The sequence below is a fragment of the Tachypleus tridentatus genome, chromosome 12 (assembly GCF_004210375.1).
Source record: "Tachypleus tridentatus isolate NWPU-2018 chromosome 12, ASM421037v1, whole genome shotgun sequence".
NCBI classification, from domain to species: domain Eukaryota; kingdom Metazoa; phylum Arthropoda; class Merostomata; order Xiphosura; family Limulidae; genus Tachypleus; species Tachypleus tridentatus.
The window spans coordinates 19411969-19429499 of record NC_134836.1 but is presented as its reverse complement, the minus strand read 5'-3'; the positions used below and the strand labels follow the sequence as shown (position 1 = coordinate 19429499).

The following is a 17531-nucleotide window of genomic DNA, read 5'->3' as shown; positions in this document are numbered from 1 at the left end:
GCAAAAGCAAGGTCTCTCTCATCGTGGCATCGCTGGTGAGATTGGACGTAGTAAAACTGCTGTTGCAAATTTCTTAAAAGACCTTGAGGGATACGGAACGTGAATTTCAAGTGGTTGGCCCAAGAAAATTTCGCCGGCGTTAAGCAGGAGGATTCGACGGGTTGTCCGGCAAGACACCAGCCGATCGTCGAATCAGATTCAAGCCCTTACGGACGTAGAATGCAGCTCAAGAACAAGAAAACGGCATCTGCGAGAGAAAGGCTTTAACAACCGTAAACGTCTTCAAAGGCCACGCCTCCTTCCACACCACGAAACAGCTCGGTTAAACTTTGCTGAGAAGTACCAAACATGGGACGTAGAAAAGTGGACGAAGGTTTTGTTCTATGATGAGAAAAAATTTAACCTGGACGGTCCAGATGGTTTCCAATGTTACTGGCACGATAAGGATATCCCACCGGAGACATTTTCTACGCGACACAGTGGAGGAGGTTCCATTATGATCTGGGGTGCTCTCTCCTTCCATGGAACAATGGAGCTTCAGGTTATACAGGGGCGTCAAACAGCAGCTGGCTACATTGGCATGTTGGAGAGAGCATCCTTATTGACTGAAGGCCCTCGTTTGTGTGTAAATGACTGGATCTTTCAGCAGGAGAAAGGACTTTTTCATAGCTAATAACGTGATTTTTTGGTTCATCCAGCATGTTTGCCTGAACTGAACCACATTGAAAATGTTTGGGGGTGGATGGCAAGGGAAGTCTATAGAAATGGACGTCAGTTCCAAACAGTGCGGAGGTCACATTCATTGATGGAGATATAGTCAGTACTTAGACTTTCAGTGAAGTCACTTTCAATGTGTAATGAACTTTCAGTACTTATGGACTTTCACTGTCGGCTACACCCATTGTTGGAGTTATCTCAGTACTTGTAGACTTTCGGTGAATGTCTGTCTGTTTGTTCATTTTTGAATTTAGCGCAAAGCTACACGAGGGTTATCTGCACTAGCCGTCCGTAATTTAGCTGTGTAAGGCTAGAGGGAAGGTAGCTATTAATCACCACATACCGTCAACTCTTGGGCTACTTTTTTACCAACGAATAGTGGGTTTGACCGTCACATCGTAACACCCCCACGACTGAAAGGGCGGGCATGTTTGGTGTGAGGGGAATTCGAACCCACAACCCTCAGATTATGAGTTGAACTTCTTAACCACTTGACCATGGCGGGCCACACTTTCAGTAAAGGTGAAATTTATTGTTAGAGCTATCTCAGTACCTGTAGACTTTCAATGAAGGCCACATTTGTTGTTGGAGAAACATTCAGTATCTGTGGACATTTTATCTTAAATAACAAGTTCCGAAAACAGCTTCATTGGTATCAATTTGGCTAAGAAATTCAAAGATGAAAATAATAAAAGGGCAAACACGTTTCAACAATGAATCTTTTGTTTTTTTCTTCTGCCCCTATTTCAAACATAGACCAAAAACGGTCACTGACCGGACAAATGTATAAACGAGATTACAGCAGAGACCATCCCTGAAATTTCCGTAGTAATACTGATAGCAGTAAACTTTAAATAATTTCTTAGACTAAATATGTGGTTACTTAAGAAGGTGTATTTAGTACGAAAACATTTTAGTGATGACTGATTGATTTAAAATAAGTCATAAGCTACTACGTATAATAATTCCGAGTCTTTACAAGCATATGCTACACGTATTTACATTTATATGTTATTATGACGTTGTTTTTTATTGCAATAAAGTGCGCGTTTTACGTAAGCAAATTAAAGTAAATGAAAACAATGCGTGCTGGTTGGATACTGACATGCACTCATACATTATGGAGGAAGCTGTTAAAATAAAATTGTTATATGTTTTACAGGTTCATCATACTTTAGAGCTTCTCGCTTATGAAACATTTAAGAACACAAGGGTCGGAACAGGAGGGGGGGCAAGGACCCCATTTCCAACACCAACCCTATAAATTCCGTTAATTTTGTGATTTCCTTTAGTTTAACTGAGGTTAAAGTCTAATATAAACTATGACTCATGATAAACAACAGCAATAACAAAAAAAACTAGTAGCGTGAAGTCAAGAGTTAAAAAGATAAGATAATGAAATTAAAGTAAGAAACTGACGGTCAGGTAAGCTGGTAATTAAAACTGCTTATTTTCACATTTATTTCACTTGGATTCTTCAAACACTTACATTACCCGTTAAGAATAGGCCAAAATCAATAGTTTTCTTCATTTTGGGCTTACTTTTGAAAGAACTTTTTCTGATAATTCCAGTTTTAGCCATTTCAATATAGTTTGCTTTTCACGCTTATCAAAAAACATATTGATTGCTTTACTTTCCAAACAACCTTTTATAAGTAAAGCAACAACAACACAAAAACTAAGTTAAACATTTGAACAACTTTTATGTGAGAAATTTAGAAATCTCTAATCCGGAATCTCTAGCAGACAACTTTGAACGGTTGTTCATCAAAAGCAAACAACGTTTTATTTTTAGTAATTTAAATAAAAATATATTCAGCAGCCAGCGTTCATTAGATATTGGTAACTTGTTGTTAACAGTACAAAGAAGTAATGATGATTATACAGTTCAAAGGGATTAACTCTCATCAATTTTTATGTAACGCATCCACAACTGAAGGTGAGGAGCTCGTCCAGTGGTACCACAGCTCGAATCTTGAACCCTATGATTCGTAGCTCAACACACAAACTAGTAAGCCACGCCAACTGCCATATATATATATATATAGAAGAAGATAAATCACCATAGCATCATAGGTTAGTCATCAAAACTTACAACACGTTGCAGTTGTGACGTAGAAACGTACAGTACAGAACGTTGGTTTAACTATTGAGAGAAGAATCCAATTCCATTAATAAAAGCCAAAGATTTTATCGAAAACACTGTTGAAAGATTGTAACAGAGAATTTCTAACTCGTAGTAATACACAATTTCCAATAACTTGGACATTTACATCGACAGCGTGTAGATTCCAGCTGCTACGAATAATTAGAAACGAACGAAACTAGAAGGCACGGTACGAACCAGATTCGTCATGACTAGCTTCGGATGGTATTTTTACAAACATCCTGTTTTCCCATTGGTTATTTGTCTGTTATTCAAGCAGCTAAGAGAAGACGAACATGTAACTGTTTATGACTGTGTCAGTCTTTGGTTACGTATAAGTGTAGTTAGATGTTAACCACACTACAACTGCTTTGTAGAAATCGGAATTGTGGGAAGGATTTGCAACACAATATTATTTATTTTTAACACCAACTATTTATCATTATTATTTCAGCTGAATTCACTTCACCATTGTCCAGAAGAAGCAGCAATATAATCTTCATGTTCCAAGAACTGATTAATGTGCTAAGATCGAGAAATATTTTTCAAAGTTTGACATTGTTATACTATTTCCCGATTATTTCTCTCTAAAGATGTATGGCTTCAGATAACATTCAAGCTTACTCTTGAGGCATCGGGGGACTGGGTAAGGAAATATAATAGAAAAACGTTTAGAATCATCACGAGTTTAAACAAATATTATGTTAAAAAAAGAAAGAGCAGAAACATTGATTTGACCTACCTTCCTGTGGCAAGAACACCTGCAGTTTGGAGAAAGGCTTCCGGCTGTTTGAGGACGCTGTTTGCGTTTTTTTCTGCGACAAAAGCACCCCCACAACATTATGTACGAGGACGTTAGTTGCTGTGTGTTAGTTATTAAACAAAACAATACAGCTCACTTTTAATTCAATAAGATTTTTAAAGTTATGTCACAATAGACCATAAGTCAAGACAAAATACTGACATACCAGAGTCTGTAGCATTACTAACTCGAAACATTTTCCAAGCTTTAACTACGGATATATTTCTGGTGTGATGTCGCTCAGGCAATCTTTCCTCAACGTTTTAACGTCTACTCTTTATCCTGATGTGATGCCGTTCAGTTGACCACTATTCAGTGTGTTAACCTCCACTCGTTACCCTGATGTGATGTCGCTCAGGTAACTTTTCTCAGTGCTTTAATCTCCACTCCTTATTCTTGCTGGATCATTTTATTAGATCGCACACTGCAGCACATTTCATCTCTGAGCGCTTTAGTCTTACGTGAGAACAAAATTTCTGAAATAACACAAACCTAAAAAAAGGTCATAAGCAGAGTACAGAAATGGGGTGCAGTGATATACTACTTCCGGTACCTGGAGGATGAAGGGAAACTTATCTTTTTACGGGAACACCCTTTTCTTGTAATGAACATTTACGACTTGCGCGTTTTAGGACCTTGTTCTGTGGACACAGCACTGACAGGATACGACACCTGGAGTGTTAAGAAGTAATTTCTTCTTCTTGTCTTCCTGGAATCGATGTGATGCACAGATATACTGTTATTGACGTTATCCTAATGCCATTTAAGACATTCGAAGAAAGCAGTTAACGGACCACTAAATAAATTTCTGTGACTTATATATATTTTTTTGCTTTTTAATCATACTACTAACTTAGTGTCATACGTCTTTCATATCATTTATTACAAGAGATAATAATTATTTTTTCCTGTATAATGTCGACGAAACGCAATTTAACTTTTCACGTCATTCCGCGCCCCTCATCGTTAAAAACCACTCCTGCCATAATTCTCCAGGCACGCACGAAACATTCTCCTTACAGTTCACTGACGTTAGCGATGAAAGCGCTCAGTTGTTGTGGAATTCACCAGAGTTGAACACTTGGTTTTGAGAGAGAAGTTGTTTCTTATCCTCTCTTTTGTTGTATGGATTGTTGGAGGGTGAAGGGGATCCCGTTATAAAAGTAACATTACGTCAGGCTAAATTCAAAGTTCTGAGACAACGTTTTTATCCAATGAGCAACTTCGATCTTTGTTACTTTATATTTCTTGCTACATTTAAAGCACGAAGTATATTCCACTTATTTAATCTCCTTATTCTATTCGTTTAAAAGAAAAACCAAAAGCAAACATTTACTGGTTACAGAGAATTACTCCTGTATAGAAGAGTTCAAACTTATATTAAAACCAATATCTGACCCGCAATAACGTGGTATTCAATTGATTTAATCTTGTCGTGACAATTAAACCGAAAACAAATTAAAAGATTAGGTCTTATAAAAGTTTTTTTTTTACCTCCTTGTCATTACAGTTAGACTTCAATATACATGGACCCCTTAGAAACAATGGGAACGTAATGGTCTAACACTGGATTATACAGTGAAGGAAGAGGGATACCACGTGCCCGTGGGATGATCCAGCTTCTGACTGGACAGCACCCTTCACTACTCCAGGAACTCAGTAAGATCACGTGATTAATGTTACCCCATCTCGACTATATATACTAACAGCATTTATTTCTTGTGCTGTCAGCACGATCTAATATACACGGTGTGTCAGCCGTTTCACCAGCAATCAGTAATCTCCACCAGGGACCGTCATTTCAATAAAAGTACTTATAATTAACCTACTACTTTCGAAACGAAATTAGTAAGCAGGTTGAGTGCATGTGACGTCCAGAGTAAACACACACTTCACATGTTATTGGGTTATCTAATTGTGTACATTATGTAAAGATAGAGAAAAATCAAATAAACGTACAAAAATGAGAGATCATCCCTGCTATTCAAACACTCTTTTTCCCCCTGTTCAAAAAATATTTAGCTAATGGTGAATAGCGAAAAAGAAGCAGTTGATTTTCAGCAATTCTAGATTGTTATTTTAACATAAAATTCCACTAGTTGATGCTTATGAATGTAGTTACAAAATTCATGTAAATGAACGTACTTTCTGCTTAGCTCATGCTAATAAGTGTAAGCTCACATTTTGAAAAAAAGTATTTCATACATATCTATGACATGTGGTGATGAGAAGTGGAATACAAATAAGACGGTTTAGAAGAGCTAATATAAATCAAAAAATTATCACGATTGACATTTCGAAACGTATCATGCGTTTGCTTAACATGTGTTGATATAACATTCCAACAGGCTCGTTGTTGTCCACGACCACAAGTGAGTTAGTTAATACACCATCTTCTCTATTACGAAGACTCGACATCGAATCTTTACCACCAGTTCCACAAAAAACAAAAGTCATATTCAGAACCTTCCTGAACACAAGGACGCCATTAAACTATCAGATTTACAATTTCCTTCATTTTCGAGTAAAGCGTAGCTCAATATTTAACGTATCAGCCTCTGGATCTGAGGTTCCGTGGTTCGTGCCTCGCCACCGCAGCTAAAGCTTTGAGGCTTCGGATACGTCATAAGAGTGACAGTGAAATTTCTCTGTTAATTGGTGATGGGAGGTGGTGACTAGATGTATTCCATCAAAATGAAGGAGGACTGTATATAATTGATCGTTTCATGAAATTTTGAAAAGGAAGTACCTACTTATCTCTATCATAACCCAATAATTCAAAATTATTTATATAGTGCATTTGTTATAAGGACACAATTATTGGTGCAAAAATCCCTCCTCCCAGTGCTCACCTCGGTAAGTTTGACAGTTTATAACTCTGAAATTCATAGTTCGATCCTTTCGATGGTACAGCGAGAATAAACTGATTTGGGCTTTAAAACAACCAAACAATAAACAAAGGCTTGAAAAAAAGTGTTGAAAATATCAGAATGCAAAGCTCTGAAGTTCATTTATTTGTGATGTAAAATTGAAATAAAATAAAAATATAAATTGAAAAAAATCAAATGCAATATGTCCATCTGAAGAAAACATATTTAACATATTTTTTCCATCACAGTGTTTTTCAATGTACTCTTAAATAAAATACAGATAACGCTGTTACGTGTATTTTGATACATTAGGGTTATCGCATACAAGGAGAAAAACCCAAAAGAAAAATTTAAGAAGATTCGAAATTATTTACACTGATTCCAGACGTTAATATTTTAAACAATCCACTATCTTAGAAAAAAAAAGGCTTGAAAGTTAACCTATTGAAAGACATGATAATCTATAAAATATATGAGTTGGGAAAAGCTAAACACGTCAAACTAATGATCTAATAGATATTTTATGGTATTACAGAATTGCAAAACACACCCACCCACAAGAATTACAACACGGAAATATCATCCGTTACATAAAAATAACATCAATGTCACCTTTCACTCCCATTCTAACTTTAATGCACAACGTACAAAGAACTCAAACAAAATAATTTCTTACGGAAATTAAGTGCAAGAGGAAAGGAGTAAAACGTGAAATAGATGACATCACTTCGCGAACTACTCAGTGCAGAGGAATGACACGTAGCATATTTGTCTTTTATTATTTCATTACGTTCTAAGTCGTATCTTTCGTTTACTCACTTTGACCATGACTAGATGTGACAGCAACTACAGAAAATTGTGAGTTACTTAGAGAAAAAAGAATCACCATGTAAGTGTTTTGCCTAAACACTGCTAGTGTAAACACTACAAAGTGTAACGACTCTGAATTGCACATAACAGCAACCATAGGAAACTGATAATTACGTAAGAAAAGAAGAAATAACCACCGAGAAAATGATTTAATTTTAAACGAACACTACTAATTTTACTTTTATACACCCACAAATGTCTAATGATTTTAAATTCCACATGACAGCAACTGCAGAAAATTGACAGTTATGTAAGGAAAGAATAAATACAACACGAAAAATGATCCAATTTTGTCCAAACACTACCAGCGGGCCTAACATGGCCTGGTGGCTAAGACACTTGACTCGTAATCTGAGGGTCGGGGGTTCGAATCCCCGTCACACCAAACATGCTCGCCATTTCAGCCATGAAGGCATTCTAATGTGACGGTCAATCCCACTTTTCGTTGGTAAAAGAGTAGCCCAAGAGTTGGCGGTGGGTGGTGATGACTAGCTGCCTTCCCTCTAGTCTTACACTGCTAAATTAGGGACGGCTAGCACAAATACCCCTCGAGTAGCTTTGTGCGAAATTCCAAAACAAACAAACTGTTCACAATTATCCAACCCGTCGTCATCTGTGACTGAAACATTCGCTTATAAGACTGAATAAATATGTTAATGTTATTCTTAAATTCACTGTTAAAATAGTTTTCCTTATACAAGCCAACTAAGCGTGTCGTGATTCTTTCAATCAAGACTATAAGAGCTCTACGTAACTAACTAACTTTGATGAATAGGCTTATATTTTCTTCTAACGACACTGCTGCTAGACTTAAAGTACCTCAGTCTGAAAAGTACACATCATGTTACGTTTTACCACGAAACGAGTTTACGGGTTCTCAGAACACAAGACTGACCATAAAAAGTAATCCAACTTAAAACTACAGATCATAAACTGATTGGTTTGAGTAAAGAATTTGTAAAGGATCAGTCACCATAAGACATGTTGCTGTTATTAAACTTCATTTAATACGTATGTTTATTCAAAGAGATAAGTATAAATGGAATTGCACTTTTCGCAATAAGTAGAACGTACAGACGAGATATATTCTCTAAGTGTTGATGTCTACTTCGTATAAACTTCAAATAATATTAGCTTATGTTTTTATATTCACCCTGAACACAGAGTTAACAGTAATAACTGTACTGATGTTTTAAAAGTTTCTTGTATAAATTATATTCAAACAAAATTTTTCTGCTTCTCAAAATGTTTACTTCTTACTTGATAACGTCTGAAAGACAATGCCTTTCAAAAGTGAACAGTTACTTCACAGGATATTCGAGAATAACTTCGTGGCGATTAGAAACCCAACTTGAAGTAAAAATACAGGATGTTCGGAAAGTCACTGTGCACTTATATATTTATTAACGGACAAAACTGCACAGTGACTTTCTGAACACCCTGTATATCTCAGGACGGCTGGTATGGGTATTAACACATTTACCGTAACAACAATCTGAAGATGACCTAAGAAGGTCGAAACGTTGTTCTCTGCTTTATTTTGGTAAAATGTGAATGCCCATACCAACCATCCTGTTAACAATGGTCAACAACAATCTACAGGTTAACTTGAAGATGATCTAAGAAGGTCGAAACGTTGTTCTCTGGTTTATTTTGGTAAAAAATGTTAATACCAATATCAGCCGTCCTGAGATACATTCGAGAAGAACGTTTCATGCTGTCCATCTTCATGATATGATAGCTTAGTTCCAAACTAACTGTACTGATATTGAGGTGTTTGTTTTCTGCTGTACGCACAGTTTACTGATTGTAGCAACCTTGTAGTACAAATTGTTGATTGCAGAAGAGTCTTATCACCATATGTTGATTATTACAATGCCTCAGTATAATTTAGTGAATGAGGTCTTACTTTAGCACAACTTGCTGGTTAAGTTATTGTTTCAATAGAATCTATTATAGTAGTTTCTAGGAAGAGTTAAGTGGCTGTGATATATACTAATATAAATTGTTAATTTGTGATAACGTTTTAGTATGCAACACTTTGGTGATCATGGTAACGTATTAGCACAAACTGTTGATTATGGTAATATCTTATAGTTTCCAATCAAACTCAATGATTAAGGTAATGTATTAGTACAATTTATATATTATGGTAGCGTCTCAATATATATTGACGTTTATAATCTCATCTTAGTACAATATATTAAGCTTCTCAAAATGTATTAATGTTTTCAGAAAGATTTTCGAATGTACAAGGGTTAACACACAGGTTGTGTGTATATTAGTCTACACAGGTTCTCTGAATGCATTGGTATCCTCAGAAAGGTTCCCTGAATACACACGTGCTAACACGTGGGTTCTGTGTGCGTATGAGTATCTACAGACAGATTCTCTGAACGTATTAATGTCTACAGACAGTTCTTTGAATGTAATAATGTCATCACACAGATTCCTTTTTTTTCATATATATATATACTCTTGCCTACAGATACGTTCTCATAATGTACTAGTGCCAACACTACGATTGAACATTAATGCTTACAGACAGGTTCTTTTGAATGTACAAGAGCCAGCACACAGGTTATTTGGTATAGTATTTAGAGATAGGTTCTTTGGTACCATGCCTACAAAAAGATCCTTTGAATTTACAACTGTCAATTCATGTTTTATGATACAGTGTCTCTAGACAGGCTTTTGAATATACAACTGTCACAGGTTTTCTGGTATAGTGTCCAGAGACAGGTTCCCAAAGCGTACCAATTTTTATAGACAATTTTTCTTCACATATTAACGTCCTCATAAGTATTCTATAGATGTATAAGCTTTTACAAAGAGGAATCAATAGACATATTCATATCAAAACACAAGATAAATGATACGTACAGCTCTCTTTCTATGGATTCTCTGTGTGTATGAATTCAATTTCCCGATAGAAGCAGCTGATATTTTATTATTCCTTAAATATATCAAAATTTTTATACAGGTTTCTTGGACTTATTAAATTTCAGAAACTAACTCTCTCTCTCTGGAAATTTATATTCTGATAACGTTATTTCAATTTAATAATGCCTCTATACAAGTTTCATGAATGTAATAGCATCTCTGTACATGTTTTTCGTGTTAAATAAACTAATATTTATAATTATATACAGTGTCTGAAAATGTATTAAACCTATCTTGAAAGTTGTATCTTATTCTTTTAATTTCTATATAAAGATTTGTATTTATATGGTGCATGATTACGCTACTTTTTGAATGCTGCAAGGGTGAAAAAGTTTTATTCGAACTTGTCTTGAGCAATTTTTGGGGGATTTAGGGATCTCGGCAATTGTGCTTTGAAAACCAATGAAAATCTTTAATTTTCCAAATTATTCGTCACGTGGCTCATCAAATAACCACTGATTATATGAAAAAATTTCTTTATCTGATGTTTTTGCTCCATGAGAACTCTGAAATTAAAAACTACTTTTCAGATAATCACAAAAACCAACAACTAATTTTAGTTTCTTTTTGTTTGTTCCATTCGTGTCATTCCTACTTAGAGGGTGCTAGCGCTCTTTCAGATTAGTAGTGTTGACATAACATCAGTAATTCAAAGCTCATGTTTAGTTCGGTTAATTTCGCGCAAATCTACACGAGGACCGTTTGTGCTAACCGTCGCTAATTTAGCAGCGATAGACTAGAATGGCTAACTCTTGGACTACTACTTAAAACAAAGAATAGTGGGATTGCCCGTTACTTATAACGTATCCACGGCTGAAAGAATGAGCATATTCAATGATAGGGATTCGAACCCGCGAGCCGTATATTGCGCATCGAGTGCCCTGACCACCAAGCCATGCCACAAAGCTCTTGCGTTATAACGAGTCTAAGTTAAAGCGAATATTTTATGAAGGGCAATCCACATTATTTTAAAGACGAAGTTATTTAAACATACATTCAAGAACTCAGTTGACCCCTCGAAGATTAAATTTAAATGTAGAAGTAATCGGACAAAATGTTCGAGTTTGTCAGACAATTCAAACTTACCAACTTAATGTCGCTCAGTTGAAGGGCAGTATCGAAATATGCGAAGCCGATACCAAACAAAAGTGACGTTTAATACCACGCGTATCCTGGGTGCATTTGCATCACACGAACAATTTACATGCTACAGTTCAAAATGGTGGAAGTGGAGCGTCTAAAGCTCCGCTTATAGCATTTAGTTTAAAGCCCAGCATTGCTGGGTACATTCACTAATTGTCTTCTTAACGTTAAGGTCCAAAATATTAAGCTGTGAGCGAGGAACTAACTGGCAATAGTTTCTTCACGTGTAACTTTTACAGTTTGGGAGAGCTCACAGCAACAACATACGGGGTTTCGGAGATTGTTTCTCACCCGGTTTCAAACTGGTATCTTTCCCTATAATTTATAAATATAATACAGCTGCTTAATTCTGTATATATTCACATATATATAATTTTATATCTCACATTATACCATGGGGATCCTTTCAATTGGTACAGCGTGTTTTATTGTTGTTTGGGCTTTGTTTTGTTTTTAAAGCAGTCTTCCTTTTGATTTTGCTTTAATTTACTTAAAACTCTTCAGTATTAATATTCTCTCTTTCTCTTTAAATATATTTAAATGAAGTTAAATAAGTAAAATCATGAGGAAGGACTGCGTTAGAAACAGCAGTTTCTGATTAATTATATTATAGGTATACTTTTTAAAAAGCCAAAACAAAAACACATTAAAATTAAAAATAGTCTGCATTAAAAAAAAAAAAAAAACATCCCAGGGTACAAGCTACAATGTGAGATTATAAAGTGTATAAAAAAAAGAAAGACAGATAGACAGTATACCCTCACCGCAATGTGGGTCCTACTTCCGTAGTCACCTCCAAAACCTGGGATACACTTTATAATCTCATATTGTAGCTTGTACCCTAGGATCTTTTTTACAAATACATCGTATTGTGTTCAATTTTTAATTTTAATGTGTTTTGTTTTGGCTTTTTAAAAATTATTGTTATAACATATATTGTTTTAGAATTTTTGCGCACAGTTACACGAGAGGCCACCAGCTAACAGCCATCCTGACTTTGATCTGATGAACTAGAAGAAAGGCTGCTAATTAACAGCACGTCCCTCTAATTCCTGAGTTACTGTTATCTAACCGAATAGTGGGATTTATCAATCATTCTTACAACTCATTCACAGCCACAAAATGCGAACCATCATACGTTAAAACCACAGACAAGACACACTAACCGGACTTTTCAGTGCTTGTATTAAATAATGAATAAAGTTAGTACTACGAATATTGATCATACTCGAAGTCTAAGTTCAAGAAAGGTCCAGCTCAAATTGTACTTTGATCAACGTGTGATACTGTGTTATACTAGCTTTGAAGAATTCTACTAGTCATCTATAACCCTTAACACAAATTAAACAAAGAGAGATAAGGTGGACGTATATCACAGTGAAATGGTGGATACAAAGCACTTTCACACCAAAAGTACGTTTATTTGTACTAAATATTAGAAAATAAAAAACAAACAAAATGTTTGGCATTTTAAAACTATGTATTAATGATCTATAAATAGAACTCGTGCGAGATATACAGAAGTTTAAATTATAGTCATTTGTGGACTAATTTTAATTTCAGTACGAAAATAAAACAAGTGACATGTTTAATTAACAAACGATACTAAAATTGTTTTCTCATATGGAATAACAGCAATTTATAAGATGAATTTAAAACTATAACTCCTTTAAAGGCAGCGAGCGAGTTAGGTCACAATATTTGCAATTATAGCTGTGAAAAGAAAGAAAATTAAACCTGTAGCTTAGATTTCGTGCGACCAGAAGACAACTCAATAGAAATGAATACGCACGTGCTGAAATTTCATCACTTTCGGCAGTGCACGATACTCCACGTACATGCCGATTAAAACAAAATGTTGCAGGAGACGTTTCGACACATTAGCAATTCCATTAAGAATCCTTTTCTTTCCTTTTTTTTTAAAGTTTTCATTTTCTGTCTTTACAAACTTCTCTGTAGAGTTATTTCTAAACACCTGATATTTTTATTTATTTTTCTAGTACTATATTTGTTTTTGTGAAATGAATTTAAAAAAATATTTTAGTTATAATAGTTAAATTTTTGCAGCTTATTAAATAACAGCTCTTATTGTTTAGTTTTTAGTTTTATACATTTATTATTAGAAACAGATTTAATTCGCTGAAGATAATCATTGGGATAATTATATAACATAAAAAATTCTAGTTATGCTAAAACACTCTGGATCTGAAGAAGAGATGAGACCCAGAAGGTTTGGTTTTTAACTTCGCGCAAAACTACACGAGAGCTATCTGCGCTACCTGTTCATACTTTAGCAATGTAAGACTAGAGGGAAGGTAGCTAGTCATCACCACCCACCGCCAACTCTTGGGCTACTCTTTTACCAACGAATAGTGAGGTTGATCGTGACATTATAACAGCTTCATGGCTGAAAGGACGAGCATGTTTGGTGTGACGGGAATTCGAACACGCGGCAATGCTGGTAGCTACACTTATAGCATTGATAATAATTTTACAGCAAGTATTCATTCTTTAGCTAGCCAGGTGGCATTTTTTTGTTTAACTTTGGGTATGATGGTTGGTAGAATAGAATGTTATCACGATAATTACACAACATTATAAACTCCAATTAAACTATTTATCAAAATAAGTACGTAACATCACTTAGGCTATTTAATAGGATAATAACATAATATAATAAACTTCAGCTAAGCTATTTTTTTAAGTATAATTACATAACATCATGAACTCCAGAAAACTTATTGATCACGTAGGTTCAAACACTAAGAGAGTGACAAACCGTTCCGTGAACTAAAGACCAAAGAGTAGTGAGATTCGATCCCACAACTCTTTTCCCGCATAGGTTCTTTACTCAATTTAATCTAAAGTTTCACTTCTTTAGAAAAACTTTCCAACGTTATGTTTTGAATTAAGCACAAAGCTACACAATGGGTTATCTGTATTCTGCCCATCACGGGTATCGAAACCCGGTTTTTAGCGTTGTAAGTCCGCAGACATGCCGCTGAGCCACTGGGGGACCCAATGTTATGAGATCGAGTACTAGCAAAAAACCTAAATCATAATTAAACAAGAATATATCTATTCCACGAAAACACTCTCTTAACGACATGGGTTGGAACCACACTTATTTTTGGAGCTTATTGTGAAACGTATTTAACAGAATAAAGATTTTAATAGAAACTTCCCCGCAGAATAATTTCAGTTTGTTACTAACGTTGATGTAAACAACGTTGTTTGAATTCATTTTGTTTTCTTATAATAAATGTAATTTTCATATTTAAAGATTTGAAATAGAAAATTTTACTCAGATCATACAATAGTTCTGAATTTAGGGAGTTGAGTAGCCGTATTCGAATTTACGTGATACCTCACAACTTAAGCTGTGGGTGCGTTGTAAGAGTGGCAGTCATTCCACTCCAGTGGAGATGGTTGGTGGTAGGGCGCTGATGATTGATTGCTTTCTCTCTGGTTTAGTAGTTCAAAATTATAGATGGCAGCACAGTACCTTAATAGTTGTACGTAAAGACAAAATACAAACTAACTGCTGGATGAAATTTTGCAGAATAACAAAATCTTAACTACTTATCGTGGTGCGAAGTAACATTCAGGTCGTTTTTTTAAATTTAAAGAGTGATAGTTGTAATTACATTTGTTTTTCAAAATGCCTCAAATCCACTCTTCTATTTATAAAAACAATTTTTGCTTTACTTTTATATTAGCAGAAACCGTTGCTCAAAATCGTAATTACACAGACCACGTGCTTTGCCCCCTTCATCTGAGAACTCTTTCTTTTTTGTACGTAATCAAGATTTCGAGAACACTTGGAAGTACCCGAACTTCTTTAGTTAGTTCCCTTTGTTCCTTGAGATCGACTTGAATTGAAGGGGAAGAGGTGTTAACCCAGTAACAATTGTTAGTACAAGCACATCCTTAGAAACAACTACTCAAATTACCTCACCTATTCATGGTTCACTGCCTATATACAGATATATTTTTTATGTCATACTCAGATTTATTAATTATAAATCGAGCTTGTGACACCACATATGATGGTAGGCGTGGTTTTCAAACTATTATCCGACGAGACTGTACTCATAATTTTCAGCGATAAAACTTTTCACACTCCAGCAAGTTCATAATTCACAGCTTTGAATTGCCGAACCAAAATCATCCCGTGGTTGTGTAGTCAGGATCGTTAGAATGTGCTATTTAACAGTCAATTCGATGCAACTTAAAAGGTTAGAGATCAATCTAACCAATAAGGCGCCGTGAAATAGGGGATTATAGGGACTGGCTATATGATTCTTAAGTTTCTTATACAGAATTTTCATGGGCATTATCGTACATAATATATTTGTATGTTGTAAAACTTTGTCCTTCCATATTAACATTAATAATCAAGTTATTTACAGTCACACTTATTTCTCTGAATACGTCATAATCACGCATTTTCTAACGACGATTATGGACTGAGCAGGAAACGTAAACGTCTCCAATTACTGTATGTTAAACCTGCTTTGATTGACTTAGATAATAAGCTAGCAAAGAAAGGACATACAAACAGAAATGTGTGACGGAATTACACTCAGAATACATTTATGGTATTCTGTATATCCTCACAGGCACCTTCCAGGTTTTCAACATTTCCAGATAATAAGAAAGAAGAGTTATGTATTTCAGTTAAATATTACAAGTTGAGTTACCATACATATCATGACAGGAGGAGAGCCAATCTATGGAAGTAGTCAAGGTCCTCAGCTCGTGACCTTTGAGCTTAGACATAAAAAAAGAAAAAAACAACCTAAAACGCGTGTACTCAAAAGATGTCACGTGATCTGTAAGAGTCGAGTGTAAGGTCATGAGGCACGTGCAAAAATGCAGCTGCCTCCGATAGGGCGCACTCACGACTGTAACCCTTCTTTAAGCTTGCGATGCTCCATCGTGTGATTTATTATCTTTAATACACGATTTATTTTTCTAATTACCTCATAATAGACACGAAGCGCATGCGTCTTCTTTGTCCATCACACTAATATTATCAAGATGGCGATAAGGGAGTAACCTGGAAAGTTGGTGTTAAAGAGATGCCTTAGATTATTTGCAAAAGCTTACTTTTAAGGAAATACTTCTCATGTGGCATATCTAGATGAATCCGAAAAGTTTAGGCGAAGATAGGGTGAACTCTTTACGATGTTTAGTTGCACGCGCGGCGTGTTTACAGGCTTATCCATGTCCGTAAATAGGTACTAAACAGTAGATAACTACTAATGCTAGACCATTTCGTTAAGTACATAAACAGAATATGAGATATTCGTACTCCCTAGCTAAGAAAACCTACTCACAAAATGCAACGATATGTTCTTTAGAAATAGGGTTTGAGTAAATAGGAATCAACAATGAAAAACAAAAACACAGCCTATATGTGTTTACTTTTATTATTGTATGGAATATGTTTAATATTGCCTTATTATGTTCAGAGGTCAGAAATAAACAATAGAACATTACAGTAGAATAATATATGTTACCATACCAATATAGGGTCTGACTACGCTGATAGAATGATATTATAAGAACTTCTGACTGGGAATAAAGTGCCAACAAGGCCTCATGTCTAATACCAGGGCTCTTCCGACGGATTGGGATATGACATTCACAGTAGCTTGAACGGCAATATTACAGTGTGAACTCGATTAAGTTCACGAAGAACACTTTATATACTTTGTTTTTTTATTTATGTTACAACATGACAGATTAAGGGTGAGGATTTTTAACATTATCTATTATTTTTCACAACGTACATCATTAGTACAGTCTATTATTTCGTTTTCACAACATGTATTATTAGTGCACTATTTTTGCATTTTCACAATACACATTATTAGTTATTTCTTCAAATCAACTGATTCATAATTTCAAAGCAACTGCTGACTCAGGAAGCTTGACTTCCGATGATTGAGATTGTGGGACAGAATATCTTTCCACTTTGTTTTTTTTTTATAGAAAAAAAAGTATAATTCTAACAAATAGTGTTAGAATTATA

General features: G+C 35.2%; 1 protein-coding gene across 16 annotated transcripts in view; it reads right to left on the bottom strand.

Annotated features, from left to right (window-relative positions):
* LOC143235073 (tensin-3-like) overlaps positions 1-17531 on the bottom strand; it is a 172922-nt gene that overhangs the window by 117989 nt on the left and 37402 nt on the right. For 2 of the 16 annotated variants that reach the window (XM_076472854.1, XM_076472858.1), the window contains exon 1: positions 3606-3798. The exons of 12 other annotated variants lie outside the window; for them this stretch is intronic. In XM_076472854.1, the coding sequence (XP_076328969.1) occupies positions 3606-3704 (99 nt within the window). In that variant the 5' untranslated portion in view covers positions 3705-3798. Of the gene's footprint in view, positions 1-3605; positions 3799-3831; positions 3862-5159; positions 5262-17531 lie in introns of those variants that run through there. 2 more of the 16 variants (XM_076472863.1, XM_076472859.1) reach the window with 2 other exon arrangements.